Source organism: Oncorhynchus clarkii, unplaced genomic scaffold, assembly GCF_045791955.1.
Source record: "Oncorhynchus clarkii lewisi isolate Uvic-CL-2024 unplaced genomic scaffold, UVic_Ocla_1.0 unplaced_contig_6244_pilon_pilon, whole genome shotgun sequence".
Classification (NCBI taxonomy): domain Eukaryota; kingdom Metazoa; phylum Chordata; class Actinopteri; order Salmoniformes; family Salmonidae; genus Oncorhynchus; species Oncorhynchus clarkii.
This window is the reverse complement of record NW_027260884.1, coordinates 132,039-149,818: the sequence shown is the minus strand read 5'-3', so window position 1 is coordinate 149,818 and position 17,780 is coordinate 132,039. Positions and strand designations below refer to the sequence as shown.

The 17,780-nt window shown below is 40.6% G+C and overlaps 1 protein-coding gene across 1 annotated transcript in view; it reads right to left on the bottom strand.

Annotated features, from left to right (window-relative positions):
- Nucleotides 1-661: 661 nt before the first annotated feature.
- The window catches only part of LOC139402074 (gastrula zinc finger protein XlCGF57.1-like), a 50,047-nt gene continuing 32,928 nt past the window's right edge, over nt 662-17,780 (bottom strand). The window contains exons 1-4 of the mRNA XM_071146173.1: nt 10,758-11,239; nt 10,232-10,329; nt 9,899-10,082; nt 662-1,893 (exon numbers count right to left, since the gene is read on the bottom strand). Coding sequence (XP_071002274.1) covers nt 1,160-1,893; nt 9,899-10,082; nt 10,232-10,329; nt 10,758-10,992 — 1,251 coding nt within the window. The 5' untranslated portion in view covers nt 10,993-11,239 and the 3' untranslated portion in view covers nt 662-1,159. Of the gene's footprint in view, nt 1,894-9,898; nt 10,083-10,231; nt 10,330-10,757 lie in introns of the transcript that reaches the window.

Here is a 17,780-nt window from a genome sequence, read left to right as displayed (position 1 = left end):
TTTCCCTACAATTTATTTATTTTTCAATGCCAACAGACAATTTGTTAGTTCGTTTGACATGGTGGGTTCTTTTTGTGTCAGTAAAAATGTAAAGTGAGAAATGGCGATGGAAACTCCTTTATGCGCAAATATTTATATAATAACCATCACATCTTAGTTAACTTGGAGTCACGTGATGAAATGTTGATTGTTCCTCCCACTACGATTTGGGAACCCATGCAGTTTATTAGGCTACAGATGAAATAAGTTATGAACTTCACAGGGTGGTGAAAGTGCACGTGATGAGCTTGGGCTGGCAGGGTAGCCTAGTGGTTAGAGAGTTGGACTAGTAACCGAAAGGTTGCAAGTTCATATCCCCGAGCTGACAAGGTACAAATCTGTCGTTCTGCAGTTAACCCACTGTTCCTAGACCAGTTAACCCACTGTTCCTAGACCAGTTAACCCACTGTTCCTAGACCAGTTAACCCACTGTTCCTAGACCAGTTAACCCACTGTTCCTAGACCAGTTAACCCACTGTTCCTAGACTAGTTAACCCACTGTTCCCAGGCCGTCATTGAAAATGTGAATTTGTTCTTGACCTTAAATAAAAATGCTCCTTTCCAATACATTTTGAGGGTCTTATTCTGGTGACATTTGACAAATAAAATAATAATCTCATCATTCGGGTAACAACGTTTATTCAACCAGTCGGAGGCTTGTAAAATGCCTGTTGTTATGGTGACATATTTGAAGGTCTTATTCTGATTATCAATGGTGCTGGAGGAATGACACACTCAGATAAACACACAATGTCAGACTTTAAAAAAGGACCATTTAAACACATGGAATCTGATCTACTCTGTATTCAAACTGACAGACTCCATATTCACTTCATGTTTTCTAATGAAAACATACAAATATATTTTAGAGTATGCTTTGTACAATTCAATTTCATTTGGTATAAACAATTAAACACATTCAACAATATAAGACAACGGGAGCACTGTGTATGTTCTCTGATGAATTTTAAGTCAATGTGATGTGAAATATCAGTTTACACAGTAGGATAAGTTATTTTTCTCTGTGTGGATCCTCACCTGCCTTATAAGTGACATTTGCAAGGCTTCTCCCATGGGTGTATTCTCTCGTGTCTTTTCAGGCTCCCTAAATGGTTAAAACTCATTCCACACAGGGAGCAATGGAAAGACTTCGGTGTGTGTCCACATGTCTTTTCAGGCTTCCTAACCTGGTAAACCTAGATCCACACTGAGAGCAGTGGTAAGGCTTATCCCCTGTGTGTATTTGCTCATGAGCTTTCATGTTTCCTAACATGCTAAAACTCTTTCCACACTGGGCGCAACGGTATGGCTTCTCCCCAGTGTGTATTCGCAGATGAGACTGCAGGTTTCCTAACATGCGAAAACTCTTTCCACAATGGGTGCAATGGTATGGCTTCTCCCCTGTGTGTAATCGTGCATGAGATTGCAGGTTTCCTAACGAGCCAAAACTCTTTCCACACTGGGCGCAACGGTATGGCTTCTCCCCTGTGTGTATTCGCTCATGAGTTATTAGGCCTCCTAACCTGTTAAAACTCTTTCCACAATGGGAGCAGTGGTAAGGCTTCTCCCCTGTGTGTATTCGGCCATGAACTTTCAGGCTTCCTTGCTGTCTAAAACCTTTTCCACAATGGGAGCAGTGGTAAGGCTTCTCCCCTGTGTGTATTCGGCCATGAGCTTTCAGGCTTCCTTGCTGTCTAAAACACTTTCCACACTGGGAGCAGTGGTAAGGCTTTTCCCCTGTGAGACTCTTCTCATGTCTTTTCAGGCTTCCTAACTTGGCAAAACTCTTTCCAATCTGGGAGCAGAGTCTTGCTGGTTTGGACGTCTCTGGTTCCTCCAAGTTTGGTTTTCCTCCTGCCAAAGACAGTGTTTATTTAAAGAGAGAACATAATTAAATCTCCACATGATAAAACTGCCTTGCTATGAGGTTTAATCCAAATCAGATCCCTCAATAACCGGAGGTCAGTTTTCAAACATTTCATCATTTAAAACAATCTTGGTGTGATTTTAAAACAAATGTTGTAGAGCTTCCTGGTAATATGTTTACTTACTTATTCATATTCTTAATTTTCTTTCTGTTTTAGAAGTCAGAACACAAACAACTAAACAGTTCTACGACACTCAAGACACAGACATCTCTGGATTCCTATCGAGCAGGTGGTTCTAAATATATAACCTTCATAGCTGTATGATACAGAATGCGACCTACACACTTCCTTAAACCTAAAATAAGTAATTTTGTCAAAAAACAATATTTTTTTTCATTGGAGACAAAGCACCTCTGTAACATCTCCCCGTTGTCTCAATGGTTTGACACATGATGTTGAAATGGCACATTTTTTTATTTAGATTAGATCATTTTGATTAATCACTAATGGAATGGTATTTTGGGTAAAATAAAAATAATGAAATATTTGGGGCAGACTTTTTAAAAAGGATTATTATATTTATATTTTTTACCCCCTTTTTTGCCCCAATTTTCGTCAATTGTCTCATCGCTACAACTCCCGTACGGACTCGGGAGAGGCGAACGTCATGCGTCCTCCGAAACACAACCGCAATGCATCTTGACACGATGCACAATTAACCCAGAAGCCAGACGCACTTATGTGTCGGAGGAAATACCTTACACCTGGCGACCGTGTCAGCGTGCATTAGCCCGGCCCGCCACAGGAGAGCACGATGGGACAAGGACATCCTGACCGGCCAAACCCTCCCCCAACCCGGACGACGCCGGACCAATTGGCTCTCCCGGTTGTGGTCGGCTGCGACACAGCTGGGTATCAAACCAGAATCTGTCGGCAAACGGTGACTACTTTGAAGATTCACTTAACCCTTTTTTGGTTACTATATGATTTCATATGTAATATTTTATAGCTTTGATGTCTTGTCACAACACAACTGATTGGCTCAAACGCATTAAGAAGGAAAGAAATTACACAAATTCCCAAGGCACATCTGTTAATTAATTGAAATGCATTCCAGGTGACTTCCTCATGAAGCTGGTTGAGAGAAGGCCAAGAGTGTGCAAGGCAAAGGGTGGCTACTTTGAATAATTTGTTTAACACTTTTGGTTACTGTATGATTCCATAAGTGTTATTTCATAGTTTTGATGTCTTCACTACTATTCTACAATGTAGAAAATAGTACAAATAAAGAAAAACCCTTGAATGAGTAGTTGTGTGTCCTAACTTTTGACTGGTAGTGTATATGGTCGATTCCGTGGGAAAGTCAACCTGAACATGTGTAACGGAGGTGAGAACGTGCCGTAAATTCACTTCACAGCTAGCTTGAAACGTCACAGATGGAGCTGTCCAACTGGTACCAGCTATTAAATCAAATCACATTTTATTGTTAACATACACATGGTTAGCAGATGTTAATGTGAGTGTAGCGAAATGCTTGTGCTTCTAGTTTCGACCAGTAGTAATAACAGTAATAACAGCAGTAATATCTAACAAGTCATCAGTAGTAATAACAGTAATAACAGCAGTAATATCAGTAATAACAGCAGTAATATCAGTAGTAACAGCAGTAATATCAGTAATAACAGCAGTAATATCAGTAATAACAGCAGTAATATCAGTAATAACAGCAGTAATAACAGTAATAACAGCAGTAATATCAGTAGTAACAGCAGTAGTAATAACAGTAATAACAGCAGTAATAACAGTAATAACAGCAGTAATATCAGTAGTAATAACAGTAATAACAGCAGTAATAACAGTAATAACAGCAGTAATAACAGTAATAACAGCAGTAATATCAGTAGTAATAACAGTAATAACAGTAGTAATAACAGTAATAACAGCAGTAATAACAGTAATAACAGCAGTAATAACAGTAATAACAGCAGTAATATCAGTAGTAATAACAGTAATAACAGTAGTAATAACAGTAATAACAGCAGTAATAACAGTAATAACAGCAGTAATAACAGTAATAACAGCAGTAATATCAGTAGTAATAACAGTAATAACAGCAGTAATAACAGTAATAACAGCAGTAATAACAGTAATAACAGCAGTAATATCAGTAGTAATAACAGTAATAACAGTAGTAATAACAGTAATAACAGCAGTAATAACAGTAATAACAGCAGTAATATCAGTAGTAACAGCAGTAATATCAGTAATAACAGCAGTAATTTCAGTAATAACAGCAGTAATATCTAACAAGTCATCTAACAATTTCACAACAACTACCGTTTACACAGTGTAAAGGAATGAATTAGAATATGTACATATAAATATATGGATGAATTAGAATATGTACATATAAATATATGGATGAGCGATGGCCGAACGGCACAGGCAAGATGCATTTTTTATTTATTTAACCAGGCAAGTCAGTTAAGAACACATTCTTATTTTCAATGACGGCCTGGGAACAGTGGGTTAACTGCCTGTTCAGGGGCAGAACGACAGATTTGTACCTTGTCAGCTCGGGGGTTTGAACTCGCAACCTTCCGGTTACTAGTCCAACGCTCTAACCACGCCACAGGTACAACATGTAATGTCCATAGAACTGGAATCAACAAGATAGCAAGATGCAGTAGCTATTCCCTCTACAGTAGCTATTCCCTCTACAGTATATACATATGAGATGAGTAATGTAGGGTATGTAAACATTATATAAAGTGGCATTGTTTGAAGTGACTAGTGATACATTTATTACATCAACATTTTTTTATTATTAAAGTGACTAGAGATTTGAGTCAGTATGTTGGCAGCAGCCACTCAATGTTAGTGATGGCTGTTTAACAGTCTGATGGCCTTGAGATAGAAGCTGTTTTTCAGTCTCTCGGTCCCAGCTTTGATGCACCTGTACTGACCTCGCCTTCTGGATGATAGCGGGGTGAACAGGCAGTGGCTCGGGTGGTTGTTGAACTTGATGATCTTTTTGGCCTTCCTGTGACGTCGGGTGGTGTAGGTGAAGAAGCGCTGTTACGCCTTCTTCACCACTCTGTCTGTGTGGGTGGACCATTTCACTACTGTCCCATCGATGTGGATAGGGGGGTGCTCCCTCTGCTATTTCCTGAAGTCCACGATCATCTCCTTTGTTTTGTTGACGTTGAGTGAGGTCATTTTCCTGACACCACACTCCGAGGGCCCTCACCTCCTCGCTGTAGGCCAATTTGTCGTTGTTGGTAACCAAGCTTACCACTGTTGTGTCGTCTGCAAATTTGATGATTGAGTTGGAGGTGTGCATGGCCACGCAGTCATAGGTGAACAAGGAGTACAGGAGAGGGCTGGAGAACGCACTCTTGTGGGGCCCCAGTGTTGAGGATCAGCGGAGTGGAGATGTTGGTTCCTACCCTCACCACTTGGGGCGTCCCGTCAGAAAGTCCAGGACCCAGTTGCACAGGGCGGGGTCGAGACGCAGGGTCTCAGGCTTAATGACGAGTTCGGAGGGTACTATGGTGTTAAATGCTGAGCTGTAGTCGATTAACAGCATTCTTACATAGGTATTCCTCTTGTCCAGATGGCATAGTGCAGTATGGTGGCGATTGCGTCGTCTGTGGATCTATTGGGGCTTTAAGCAAATTGGAGTGGGTCTAGGGTGTCAGGTAGGGTGGAGGTGATACGATCCTTGACTAGGCTCTCAAAGCACTTCATGATGACGGAAGTGAGTGCTACAGAGCGGTAGTCATTTAGCTCAATTACCTTAGCTTTCTTGGGAACAGGAGCAATGGTGGCCCTCTTGAAGCATGTAGGAACAGCAGACTGGAATAGGGATTGATTGAATATGTCCGTAAACACACCAGCTGGTCTGCGCATGCTCTGAGGACGCGGCTAGGGATGCTCTCTGGGCCGGCAGCCTTGCGAGGGTTAACACGTTTAAATGTTTTACTCACGTTGCCTGCGGTGAAGGAGAGCCCGCAGGTTTTGGTAGCAGGCCGTGTCGGTGGCACTGTATTGTCCTCAAAGCGAACAAAGAAGTTGTTTCGTTTGTCTGGGATCAAGACATCGGGGTCCGCAACGGGGCTGGTTTTCTTTTTGTAGTCCGTGATTCACTGTAGACCCTGCCACATACGTCTTGTGTCTGAGCCGTTGAATTGCGACTCTAATTTGTCTCTAAACTGACGCTTAGCTTGTTTGATTGTGTTGCGGAGGGAATAGCTACACTGTTTGTTTCCGGTGGTTTGCGCTTTCAGTTTTGCGTGAATTCTGCCATCAATCCACGGTTTCTGGTTGGGGAAGGTTTTAATAATCGCCGTGGGTAAAACATCACCAATGCACTTGCTAATAAACTCACTTGCCGAATCAGCATATACATCAATGTTACTGTTTGACGCTATCCGGAACATATCCCAGTCCACGTGATCGAAGAATCTTGAAGCGTGGAATCAGATTGGTTGGACCAGCGTTGAACAGACATGAGCACGGGCGTATCCTGTTTTTAGTTTCTGTCTATAGGCTGGGAGCAACAAAATGGAGTCGTGGTCAGATTTGCCGAAAGGAGGATGGGGCTTAGTATGCGTCGTGGAAGTTAGAGTAACAATGATCCAGGATTTTGCCAGCCCAGGTCACGAATTCGATATGCTGTTTTCAGATTAGCCTTGTTAAAATCCTCAGCTACAATAAATGGAGCCTCGGGATGTGGTTTCCAGTTTACATAGAGTCCAATGAAGTTCGTTCAGGGCCGTCGAGGTGTCTGCTTGGGGGGATATACATGGCTGTGATTATAATTGAAGAGAATTCTCTTGGTAGATAACGCGATCGGCATTTGATTGTACGGAATTGTAGATCAGGTGAACAAAAGGACTTGACTTCCTGTATGTCGTTATGATGACACCACGTCTCGTTAATCATAAGGCATACACCCCCGCCCTTCTTCTTACCAGAGAGATGTTTGTTACTGTCGGCGCGATGCGTGAAGAAACCAGGTGGTTGTACCGACTGATAACGTATCCCGAGTGAGCCATGTTTCCGTGAAACTGAGAATGTTAGCTTGAAAAGTCACAGATGGAGAGATCCAGGGACACTCGAGGAAGCTAAACTGTTAGCACCACACTGACGTCATTTACACATGAACAAATAGTTAGTAATTTCCAAATTAAACCATGTTCTTTAAGGTCTATATATATATATATTAAAACATGTTCTTTAAGGTCTATATAGTATATATATATATATATATATATATATATATATATATATATGTTCTTTATCTATATAGTATATATATATATAGTTCTTTAAGGTCTATATAGTATATATATATATATTAAACCACGTTCTTTAAGGTCTATATAGTATATATATATATATATATATATATATATATATATATATATATAAACCATGTTCTTTAAGGTCTATATAGTATATATATATATATATATATATATATTAATATTATATATATATATATACCATGTTCTTTAAGTTCTATATAGTATATATATTAAACCATGTTCTTTAAGGTCTATATAGTATATATATTAAACCATGTTCTTTAAGGTCTATTTGTTGGAGTTCAGGCTTCATTTCACATGTTAAATTAGGAAATGGAATACATTTGATCCATTACAGAGACGAAGAACAAGTCTCACAAAAATTGCTTTTCATTTAATCATATTTCATAGCTTTAAGAAAAGGTTTAGAGAGCTTGTTTTAAATACATATTTGCCATCTTTAACAAGTTCTGTAGATCGGACGTTAATGAAGCAATACAGACCACATTGAAGTGTCTGGAGTTTAGTTCTAGAGTCTTGTAAAGATATGGGGTGGGGTTGACTGAGACAGGCAATGTAACATCCATCATGTTTTTAGGAACAGTTTATGTAAAACATGCATCTCTAGAGCTAACTTTCATCAAGGTTTAATATGGTCAATTGGTTTCTCTCTAAAGCTAACAGTCTAGCTTCATGTCAACTAACAGAACTCTGCTAGTTGTCATGGTAACAGATACCAGTGGGAAGATCTATTTTTTAAAAAAAAAAACGTATTTATTTCACCATTATTTAACCAGGTAGGCAAGTTGAGAACACCTTTATTTAACCAGGTAGGCTAGTTGAGAACACCTTTATTTAACCAGGTAGGCTAGTTGACAACAAGTTCTCATTTACAACTGCGACCTGGCCAAGATAAAGCAGTGCAGTTCGACACATACAAACAGAGTTACACATGGAGTAAAACAAACATACAGTCAATAATACAGTAGAAACAAGTCTATATACGAAGTGAGCAAATGAGGTGAGAAGGGAGGTAAAGGCAAAAAAAGGCCATGGTGGCAAAGTAAATACAATATAGCAAGTAAAAACACTGGAATGGTTGATGTGCAGTGGAAGAATGTGCCAAAGTAGAAATAATGGGATGCAAAGGAGCAAAATAAATAAATATACAATAGGGGGAGAGGTAGTTGTTTGGGCTAAATTATAGATGGGCTATGTACAGGTGCAGTAATCTGTGAGCTGCTCTGACAGCTGGTGCTTAAAGCTAGTGAGGGAGATATGTGTTTCCAGTTTCAGAGATTTATGTAGTTCGTTCCAGTCATTGGCAGCAGAGAACTGGAAGGAGAGGCGGCCAAAGGAAGAATTGATTTTGGGGGTGACCATAGAGATATACCTGCTGGATCGCGTGCTACAGGTGGGTGCTGCTATGGTGACAAGCGAGCTGAGATAAGGGGGGACTTTACCTAGCAGGGTCTTATAGATGACCTGGAGCCAGTGGGTTTGGCGACGAGTATGAAGCGAGGGCCAGCCAATGAGAGCGTACAGGTCGCAGTGATGGGTAGTATATGGGGCTTTGGTGACAAAACGGATGGCACTGTGATAGACTGCATCGAATTTATTGAGTAGGGTATTGGAGGCTATTTTGTAAATGACATCGCCGAAGTCGAGTATCGGTAGGATGGTCAGTTTTACAAGGGTATGTTTGGCAGCATGAGTGAAGGATGATTTGTTGCGAAATAGGAAACCAATTCTAGATTTAACTTTGGATTGGCAATGTTTGATATGAGTCTAGAAGGAGAGTTTACAGCCTAACCAGACACCTAGGTTATTTATAGTTGTCCACATATTCTAAATCAGAACCATCCAGAGTAGTGATGTTGGACGGGCGGGCAGGTTCAGGCAGTGATCGTTTGAAGAGCATGCATTTAGTTTTACTTGTATTTAAGAGCAATTGGAGGCCACGGAAGGAGAGTTGTATGGCATTGAAGCTCGTCTGGAGGGTTGTTAACACAGTGTCCAAAGAAGGACCAGAAGTATACAGAATGGTGTCGTCTGCGTAGAGGTGGATCAGAGACTCACCAGCAGCAAGAGCGACATCATTGATGTATACAGAGAAGAGAGTCGGACCAAGAATTGAACCCTGTGGCACCCCCATAGAGACTGCCAGAGGCCCGAACAAAAGGCCCTCCGATTTGACACACTGAACTCTATCAGAGAAGTAGTTGGTGAACCAGACGAGGCAATCATTTGAGAAACCAAGGCTGTTGAGTCTGCAGATGAGGATGTGGTGATTGACAGAGTCGAAAGCCTTGGCCAGGTCAATGAATACGGCTGCACAGTAATGTTTCTTATCGATGGCGGTTAAGATATCATTTAGGACCTTGAGCGTGGCTGAGGTGAACCCATGACCAGCTCTGAAACCAGATTGCATAGCGGAGAAGGTACGGTGGGATTCGAAATGGTCGGCAATCCGTTTGTTGACTTGGCTTTCGAAGACCCTAGAAAGGCAGGGTAGGATAGATATAGGTCTGTAGCAGTTTGGGTCAAGAGTGTCCCCCCCTTTGAAGAGGGGGATGACCGCAGCTGCTTTCCAATCTTTGGGAATCTCAGACGACACGAAAGAGAGGTTGAACAGGCTAGTAATCATTTTATTTGTTGAAACTGAACTACAGCACTTACTTTGATGAGTCAAATCTGATCCGTTCATCTCTTCTCCTCCTCTCACAGTTCCACTCAACCCCGTTGTTTTCCTGCAGTCCACCAGCAGCACAGACAACCTCTTCATACCCAGCAGTAAGGTGCTACTGGGAGAGGCACGACACTGGGACTCCGGGAGGGAGGAGGGGGGCAGGCTAGCGTTGTCCTGGTAACCATAAAGAGGGGACACAGACACATATCATTATGGATGCTGATGTCACTGTTGTCATAAACTGCTTTACAGAAACCCAGACCCAGATAGAGCAAGCTGTATGCTAGACCAGACCGTACCATCTGGTGTACCATCTGCTGTACCATCTGGTGTTCTGATCTGGAGAGACTCTTCTCTGCCTCGTCAGCATCAGGATGTTGTTGAGGCTCCCCAGAGGATCCACCATAGTCATGTCTCTCTCCTGTGTGAACGAGAACATCAAACAGATGGTAAACTTATGATCTACTATTACAATCACAGAGTCTTACAAGAGAGATGAATATGTCTAAAAAGGGCCTAAAATGGCCACTTTCATCATGATTTTATAAAATATTGTTTACGGGTTCATTTTCTGTTAGATATTTTAAGTAAAAATGATGCACCAGTATTGAATTTTAAAATCATGTTATATTAGATAAAGTGCACTTTAATATAGACCACGTGGAGAATTCAATACATCTAATTACAAGTTCCCAGAATATATGTACCAATGGCAGATCGACCCTTAAACAATTCCAACAGTACTGAACAACATATTCAAGTGTTGAACTTCAGTAGAATGCCCCTTTAAAACACCACATTAGTTCAACAACGGCATAGTTTGTGTCCCGTTATTAAGACAGTACTCACTGGTGGTAATCAGTTCTTCAGTCTCCTCCTCCTCCTTTTTCACTCCCAAGACGTCTTCCTCTTTAATTGAGATAGCCTCCTCATCCTCTTCTTTCAATACATTCTCATCTTCCTCCTTTATGATTCTGAAAGCTTCTACCTCTTCCACTCTGACAACCTCTTTCCCATCTTCCTCTTTCAGTGTAATATCATCCTCTTCTTTCACTGTGATAGCCTCCTCTTCCTCTCTTTTCATTCTGAAAGCTTATTTCTCTAATTTCACCAGTTTCTTTCTCCGTCTTGCTTAATGAGTTTATGCTCCGGGAGATTAGCCTAATGCTGTATCAATGTTGCTAATTTCGCAAATTACGTTGAAATGAGCTAGTAGATAGGTAAACAGAATTATGTTCAAAACACGAAGAGTAATATACACAAAATTGGTCTAAAACGCTTCAATGATTCTGTTTCGTTTGCTAGCACATCACCGCGTTAGTTAAATCAATAGCCTTTTGTCGCTGTTGAAGAGGCTTCATATCCGTCCACTACTCCGTCCACATTATACGTCACGCAAGCAGCATCACCTGAAAAACTAACTTCGCCATCTGCTGACTGGAGTGGGTAACGCAGACTGGAATCTCCATTACTATGTTTATTCTGGCAAACAATGTCATAAGAAGTAATAAAAAAAACAAACAGATGTTATGTTTTCTCTTACTTCTTACAGCCAATACTTTCCTCCAGGATTGACCTGCCCATTAGGTAGGATTAGGTGACAGGTTGAAGAGGGTGGCATATTCAGAGCTAAATGGACCAAGGCTCATCACTAACAACACATAATAACACCTCACATAATGCTGCTCAAATACAATGAACACTTCTCTCACCCAGTGGCATATGGGCTATTGAGGTGAGTGTTGCTGTTGCCACATGAAGCAGTGCCCACTTTGTTTAAGGACAGATAGGACGTGGACAGACAGGGCTCTACCTGTGTAGAGCACATGCCCCTTTGCTCTTACAGTCTCTGAAGTGCCCTTTTGGGTGATGGTATAATTTGTATTCTTTTTTGGTCATAGTTATTCTTAACCCACTGCCTGCAAGTCCTTGTTAAATTCACCTCAGTGATTTGTATTTTATTTAACTTTCTGAAGAGGAAACAGCCAGGAAATACCCCTGTCTGAGTGCATTTATCTACCACTATGTGTAGCTGTTAGCGATGATGCTAATGATCCACTATGTGTAGCTGTTAGCGATGATGCTAATGATCCACTATGTGTAGCTGTTAGCGATGATGCTAATGATCCACTATGTGTAGCTATTAGCGATGATGGTAATGATCCACTATGTGTAGCTATTAGCTATGATGCTAATGATCCACTATGTGTAGCTATTAGCGATGATGCTAATGATCCACTATGTGTAGCTGTTAGCGATGATGCTAATGATCCACTAGTGTAGTTATTAGTAATGATGCTAATGATCCACTATGTGTAGCTATTAGCGATGATGCTAATGATCCACTATGTGTAGCTATTAGCTATGATGCTAATGATCCACTATGTGTAGCTATTAGCGATGATGCTAATGATCCACTATGTGTAGCTGTTAGCGATGATGCTAATGATCCACTAGTGTAGCTGTTAGCGATGATGCTAATGATCCACTATGTGTAGCTATTAGCGATGATGCTAATGATCCACTATGTGTAGCTGTTAGCGATGATGCTAATGATCCACTATGTGTAGCTATTAGCGATGATGCTAATGATCCACTATGTGTAGCTATTAGCGATGATGCTAATGATCCACTATGTGTAGCTATTAGCGATGATGCAAATGATCCACTATGTGTAGCTGTTAGCGATGATGCTAATGATCCACTATGTGTAGCTATTAGCGATGATGCAAATGATCCACTATGTGTAGCTGTTAGCGATGTTGCTAATGATCCACTATGTGTAGCTATTAGCGATGATGCTAATGATCCACTATGTGTAGCTATTAGCTATGATGCAAATGACAACCATCTTCTGGTTGATGGAAAAGATTCCCCAAAACCTGGCAGAATGATAGCATTAATCCAGTTGTGATTTGTACAGAAAACTCTTCAATCACATGTGTGCTACAGAGACACCACTGACCAAGCAAGGCTCTTGTGTGCTACAGAGACACCACTAACCAAGCAAGGCTATGGTGGTGCTACAGAGACACCACTAACCAAGCAAGGCTCTTGCTGGTGCTACAGAGACACCACTAACCAAGCAAGGCTCTTGCTGGTGCTACAGAGACACCACTAACCAAGCAAGGCTCTTGCTGGTGCTACAGAGACACCACTAACCAAGCAAGGCTATGGTGGTGCTACAGAGACACCACTAACCAAGCAAGGCTCTTGTGTGCTACAGAGACACCACTAATCAAGCAAGGCTCTTGCTGTTGCTACAGAGACACCACTAACCAAGCAAGGCTCTTGCTGGTGCCACTTGAATTAAACGGTTTCTACATCCCAAAATACAATGTTCAGATTTTCCTCAGACTTCAAAAAGGGTCTCCTGATGTGGTTCCAGTATTGTTGTGGACTTAGAGTTGGATATAGTCATGGTAGGATACATGATAGTGACAACACATGGAGTAGGGTTGGATATAGTGGCAACACATGGAGTTGGGTTGGATATAGTCATGGTAGGATACATGATAGTGACAACACATGGAGTAGTGGTTGATATAGTCATGGTAGGATACATGATAGTGACAACACATGGAGTAGTGGTTGATATAGTCATGGTAGGATACATGATAGTGACAACACATGGAGTAGTGGTTGATATAGTCATGGTAGGATACATGATAGTGACAACACATGGAGTAGTGGTTGATATAGTCATGGTAGGATACATGATAGTGACAACACATGGAGTTGGGTTGGATATAGTCATGGTAAGATACATGATAGTGGCAACACATGGAGATGGGTTGGATATAGTCATGGTAGGATACATGATAGAGGCAACACATGGAGGTGGGTTGGATATAGTGGCAACACATGGAGCTGGGTTGGAAATAGTCATGGTAGGATACATGATAGTGGCAACACATGGAGTTGGGTTGGATATAGTCATGGTAGGATACATGATAGAGGCAACACATGGAGTTGGGTTGGATATAGTGGCAACACATGGAGCTGGGTTGGAAATAGTCATGGTAGGATACATGATAGTGACAACACATGGAGTTGGGTTGGATATAGTCATGGTAGGATGCATGATAGTGACAACACATGGAGTTGGGTTGGATATAGTCATGGTAGGATACATGATAGAGGCAACACATGGAGTTGGGTTGGATATAGTGGCAACACATGGAGCTGGGTTGGAAATAGTCATGGTAGGATACATGATAGAGGCAACACATGGAGTTGGGTTGGATATAGTGGCAACACATGGAGCTGGGTTGGAAATAGTCATGGTAGGATACATGATAGTGGCAACACATGGAGTTGGGTTGGATATAGTCATGGTAGGATACATGATAGAGGCAACACATGGAGTTGGGTTGGATATAGTGGCAACACATGGAGCTGGGTTGGAAATAGTCATGGTAGGATACATGATAGAGACAACACATGGAGCTGGGTTGGATAAAGTCATGGTAGGATACATGATAGAGACAACACATGGAGCTGGGTTGGATATAGTCATGGTAGGATACATGATAGTGACAACACATGGAGTTGGGTTGGATATAGTCATGGTAAGATACATGATAGTGGCAACATATGGAGTTGGGTGGATATAGTCATGGTAGGATGCATGATAGTGGCAACACATGGAGGTGGGTTGGATATAGTCATGGTAGGATACATGATAGTGACAACACATGGAGTTGGGTTGGATATAGTCATGGTAGGATACATGATAGTGGCAACACATGGAGTTGGGTTGGATATAGTCATGGTAGGATACATGATAGAGGCAACACATGGAGTTGGGTTGGATATAGTGGCAACACATGGAGCTGGGTTGGAAATAGTCATGGTAGGATACATGATAGTGACAACACATGGAGTTGGGTTGGATATAGTCATGGTAGGATGCATGATAGTGACAACACATGGAGTTGGGTTGGATATAGTCATGGTAGGATACATGATAGAGGCAACACATGGAGTTGGGTTGGATATAGTGGCAACACATGGAGCTGGGTTGGATATAGTCATGGTAGGATACATGATAGTGACAACACATGGAGTTGGGTTGGATATAGTCATGGTAGGATGCATGATAGTGACAACACATGGAGTTGGGTTGGATATAGTCATGGTAGGATACATGATAGAGGCAACACATGGAGTTGGGTTGGATATAGTGGCAACACATGGAGCTGGGTTGGAAATAGTCATGGTAGGATACATGATAGAGGCAACACATGGAGTTGGGTTGGATATAGTGGCAACACATGGAGCTGGGTTGGAAATAGTCATGGTAGGATACATGATAGTGGCAACACATGGAGTTGGGTTGGATATAGTCATGGAAGGATACATGATAGAGGCAACACATGGAGTTGGGTTGGATATAGTGGCAACACATGGAGCTGGGTTGGAAATAGTCATGGTAGGATACATGATAGAGACAACACATGGAGCTGGGTTGGATAAAGTCATGGTAGGATACATGATAGAGACAACACATGGAGCTGGGTTGGATATAGTCATGGTAGGATACATGATAGTGACAACACATGGAGTTGGGTTGGATATAGTCATGGTAAGATACATGATAGTGGCAACATATGGAGTTGGGTGGATATAGTCATGGTAGGATGCATGATAGTGGCAACACATGGAGGTGGGTTGGATATAGTCATGGTAGGATACATGATAGTGACAACACATGGAGTTGGGTTGGATATAGTCATGGTAGGATGCATGATAGTGACAACACATGGAGTTGGGTTGGATATAGTCATGGTAGGATACATGATAGTGGCAACACATGGATATAGTCATGATAGGATACATGATAGCGGCAACACATGGATATAGTCATGGTAGGCTATACTATTCTATTTTAACTGCAATTGTGTTGGTCATTGTTACCAAGTGCAGCATTTATTCCAGTTGAAATAGTCAAAATACTTTACTCAACATTGGAGCTGTTTGTTGTTGACCACAAAGGGTCAGAGTTCAGCCCTGGACAAGAGTTACACACATATTAATGTTGTCTATATTAAGGGTGTCTATATTAATGTTGTCTATATTAAGGGTGTCTATATTAAGTGTGTCTATATTAAGGGTGTCTATATTAAGGGTGTCTATATTAATGTTGTCTATATTAAGGGTGTCTATATTAAGGGTGTCTATATTAAGGGTGTCTATATTAATGTTGTCTATATTGAGGGTGTCTATATTGAGGGTGTCTATATTGAGGGTGTCTATATTGAGGGTGTCTATATTAAGGGTGTCTATATTAATGTTGTCTATATTAAGGGTGTCTATATTAATGTTGTCTATATTGAGGGTGTCTATATTGAGGGTGTTTATATTAATGTTGTCTATATTAATGTTGTCTATATTAATGTTGTCTATATTAAGTGTGTCTATATTAAGGGTGTCTATATTAATGTTGTCTATATTAAGGGTGTCTACATTAATGTTGTCTATATTAAGGGTGTCTATATTAAGGGTGTCTATATTAAGGGTGTCTATATTAATGTTGTCTATATTAAGGGTGTCTATATTAATGTTGTCTATATTAAGGGTGTCTATATTAATGTTGTCTATATTAAGGGTGTCTATATTAAGTGTGTCTATATTAAGGGTGTCTATATTAATGTTGTCTATATTAAGGGTGTCTATATTAAGGGTGTCTATATTAAGGGTGTCTATATTGAGGGTGTCTATATTGAGGGTGTCTATATTAAGAGTGTCTATATTAATGTTGTCTATATTAAGGGTGTCTATATTAATGTTGTCTATATTGAGGGTGTCTATATTGAGGGTGTTTATATTAATGTTGTCTATATTAATGTTGTCTATATTAATGTTGTCTATATTAAGGGTGTCTATATTAATGTTGTCTATATTAAGGGTGTCTATATTAAGGGTGTCTATATTAATGTTGTCTATATTAAGGGTGTCTATATTAAGGGTGTCTATAGGGAACTGTTGGACGTCATCTTACATAAATCATGCAGAGAAGTAGTCACTAGATGGAGGAGGATCTGTTTAACAGTCTATTCAGTAGAAAGAGATGTAGTCACTAGATGGAGGAGGATCTGATTAACAGTCTATTCAGTAGAAAGAGATGTAGTCACTAGATGGAGGATCTGATTAACAGTCTATTCAGTAGAAAGATATGTAGTCACTAGATGGAGGAGGATCTGATTAACAGTCTATTCAGTAGAAAGAGATGTAGTCACTAGATGGAGGATCTGATTAACAGTCTATTCAGTAGAAAGATATGTAGTCACTAGATGAAGGATCTGATTAACAGTCTATTCAGTAGAAAGAGATGTAGTCACTAGATGGAGGAGGAGCTGATTAACTGATTAACAGTCTATTCAGTAGAAAGAGATGGAGTCACTAGATGGAGGATCTGATTAACAGTCTATTCAGTAGAAAGAGATGGAGTAACAGTGTAGTCACTAGATGGAGGAGGATCTGATTAACAGTCTATTCAGTAGAAAGAGATGTAGTCACTAGATGGAGGATCTGATTAACAGTCTATTCAGTAGAAAGATATGTAGTCACTAGATGGAGGAGGATCTGATTAACAGTATATTCAGTAGAAAGAGATGTAGTCACTAGATGGAGGAGGCTCTGATTAACAGTCTATTCAGTAGAAAGAGATGGAGTCACTAGATGGAGGATCTGATTAACAGTCTATTCAGTAGAAAGAGATGTAGTCACTAGATGGAGGATCTGATTAACAGTCTATTCAGTAGAAAGATATGTAGTCACTAGATGGAGGAGGAGCTGATTAACAGTCTATTCAGTAGAAAGATATGTAGTCACTAGATGGAGGAGGATCTGATTAACAGTATATTCAGT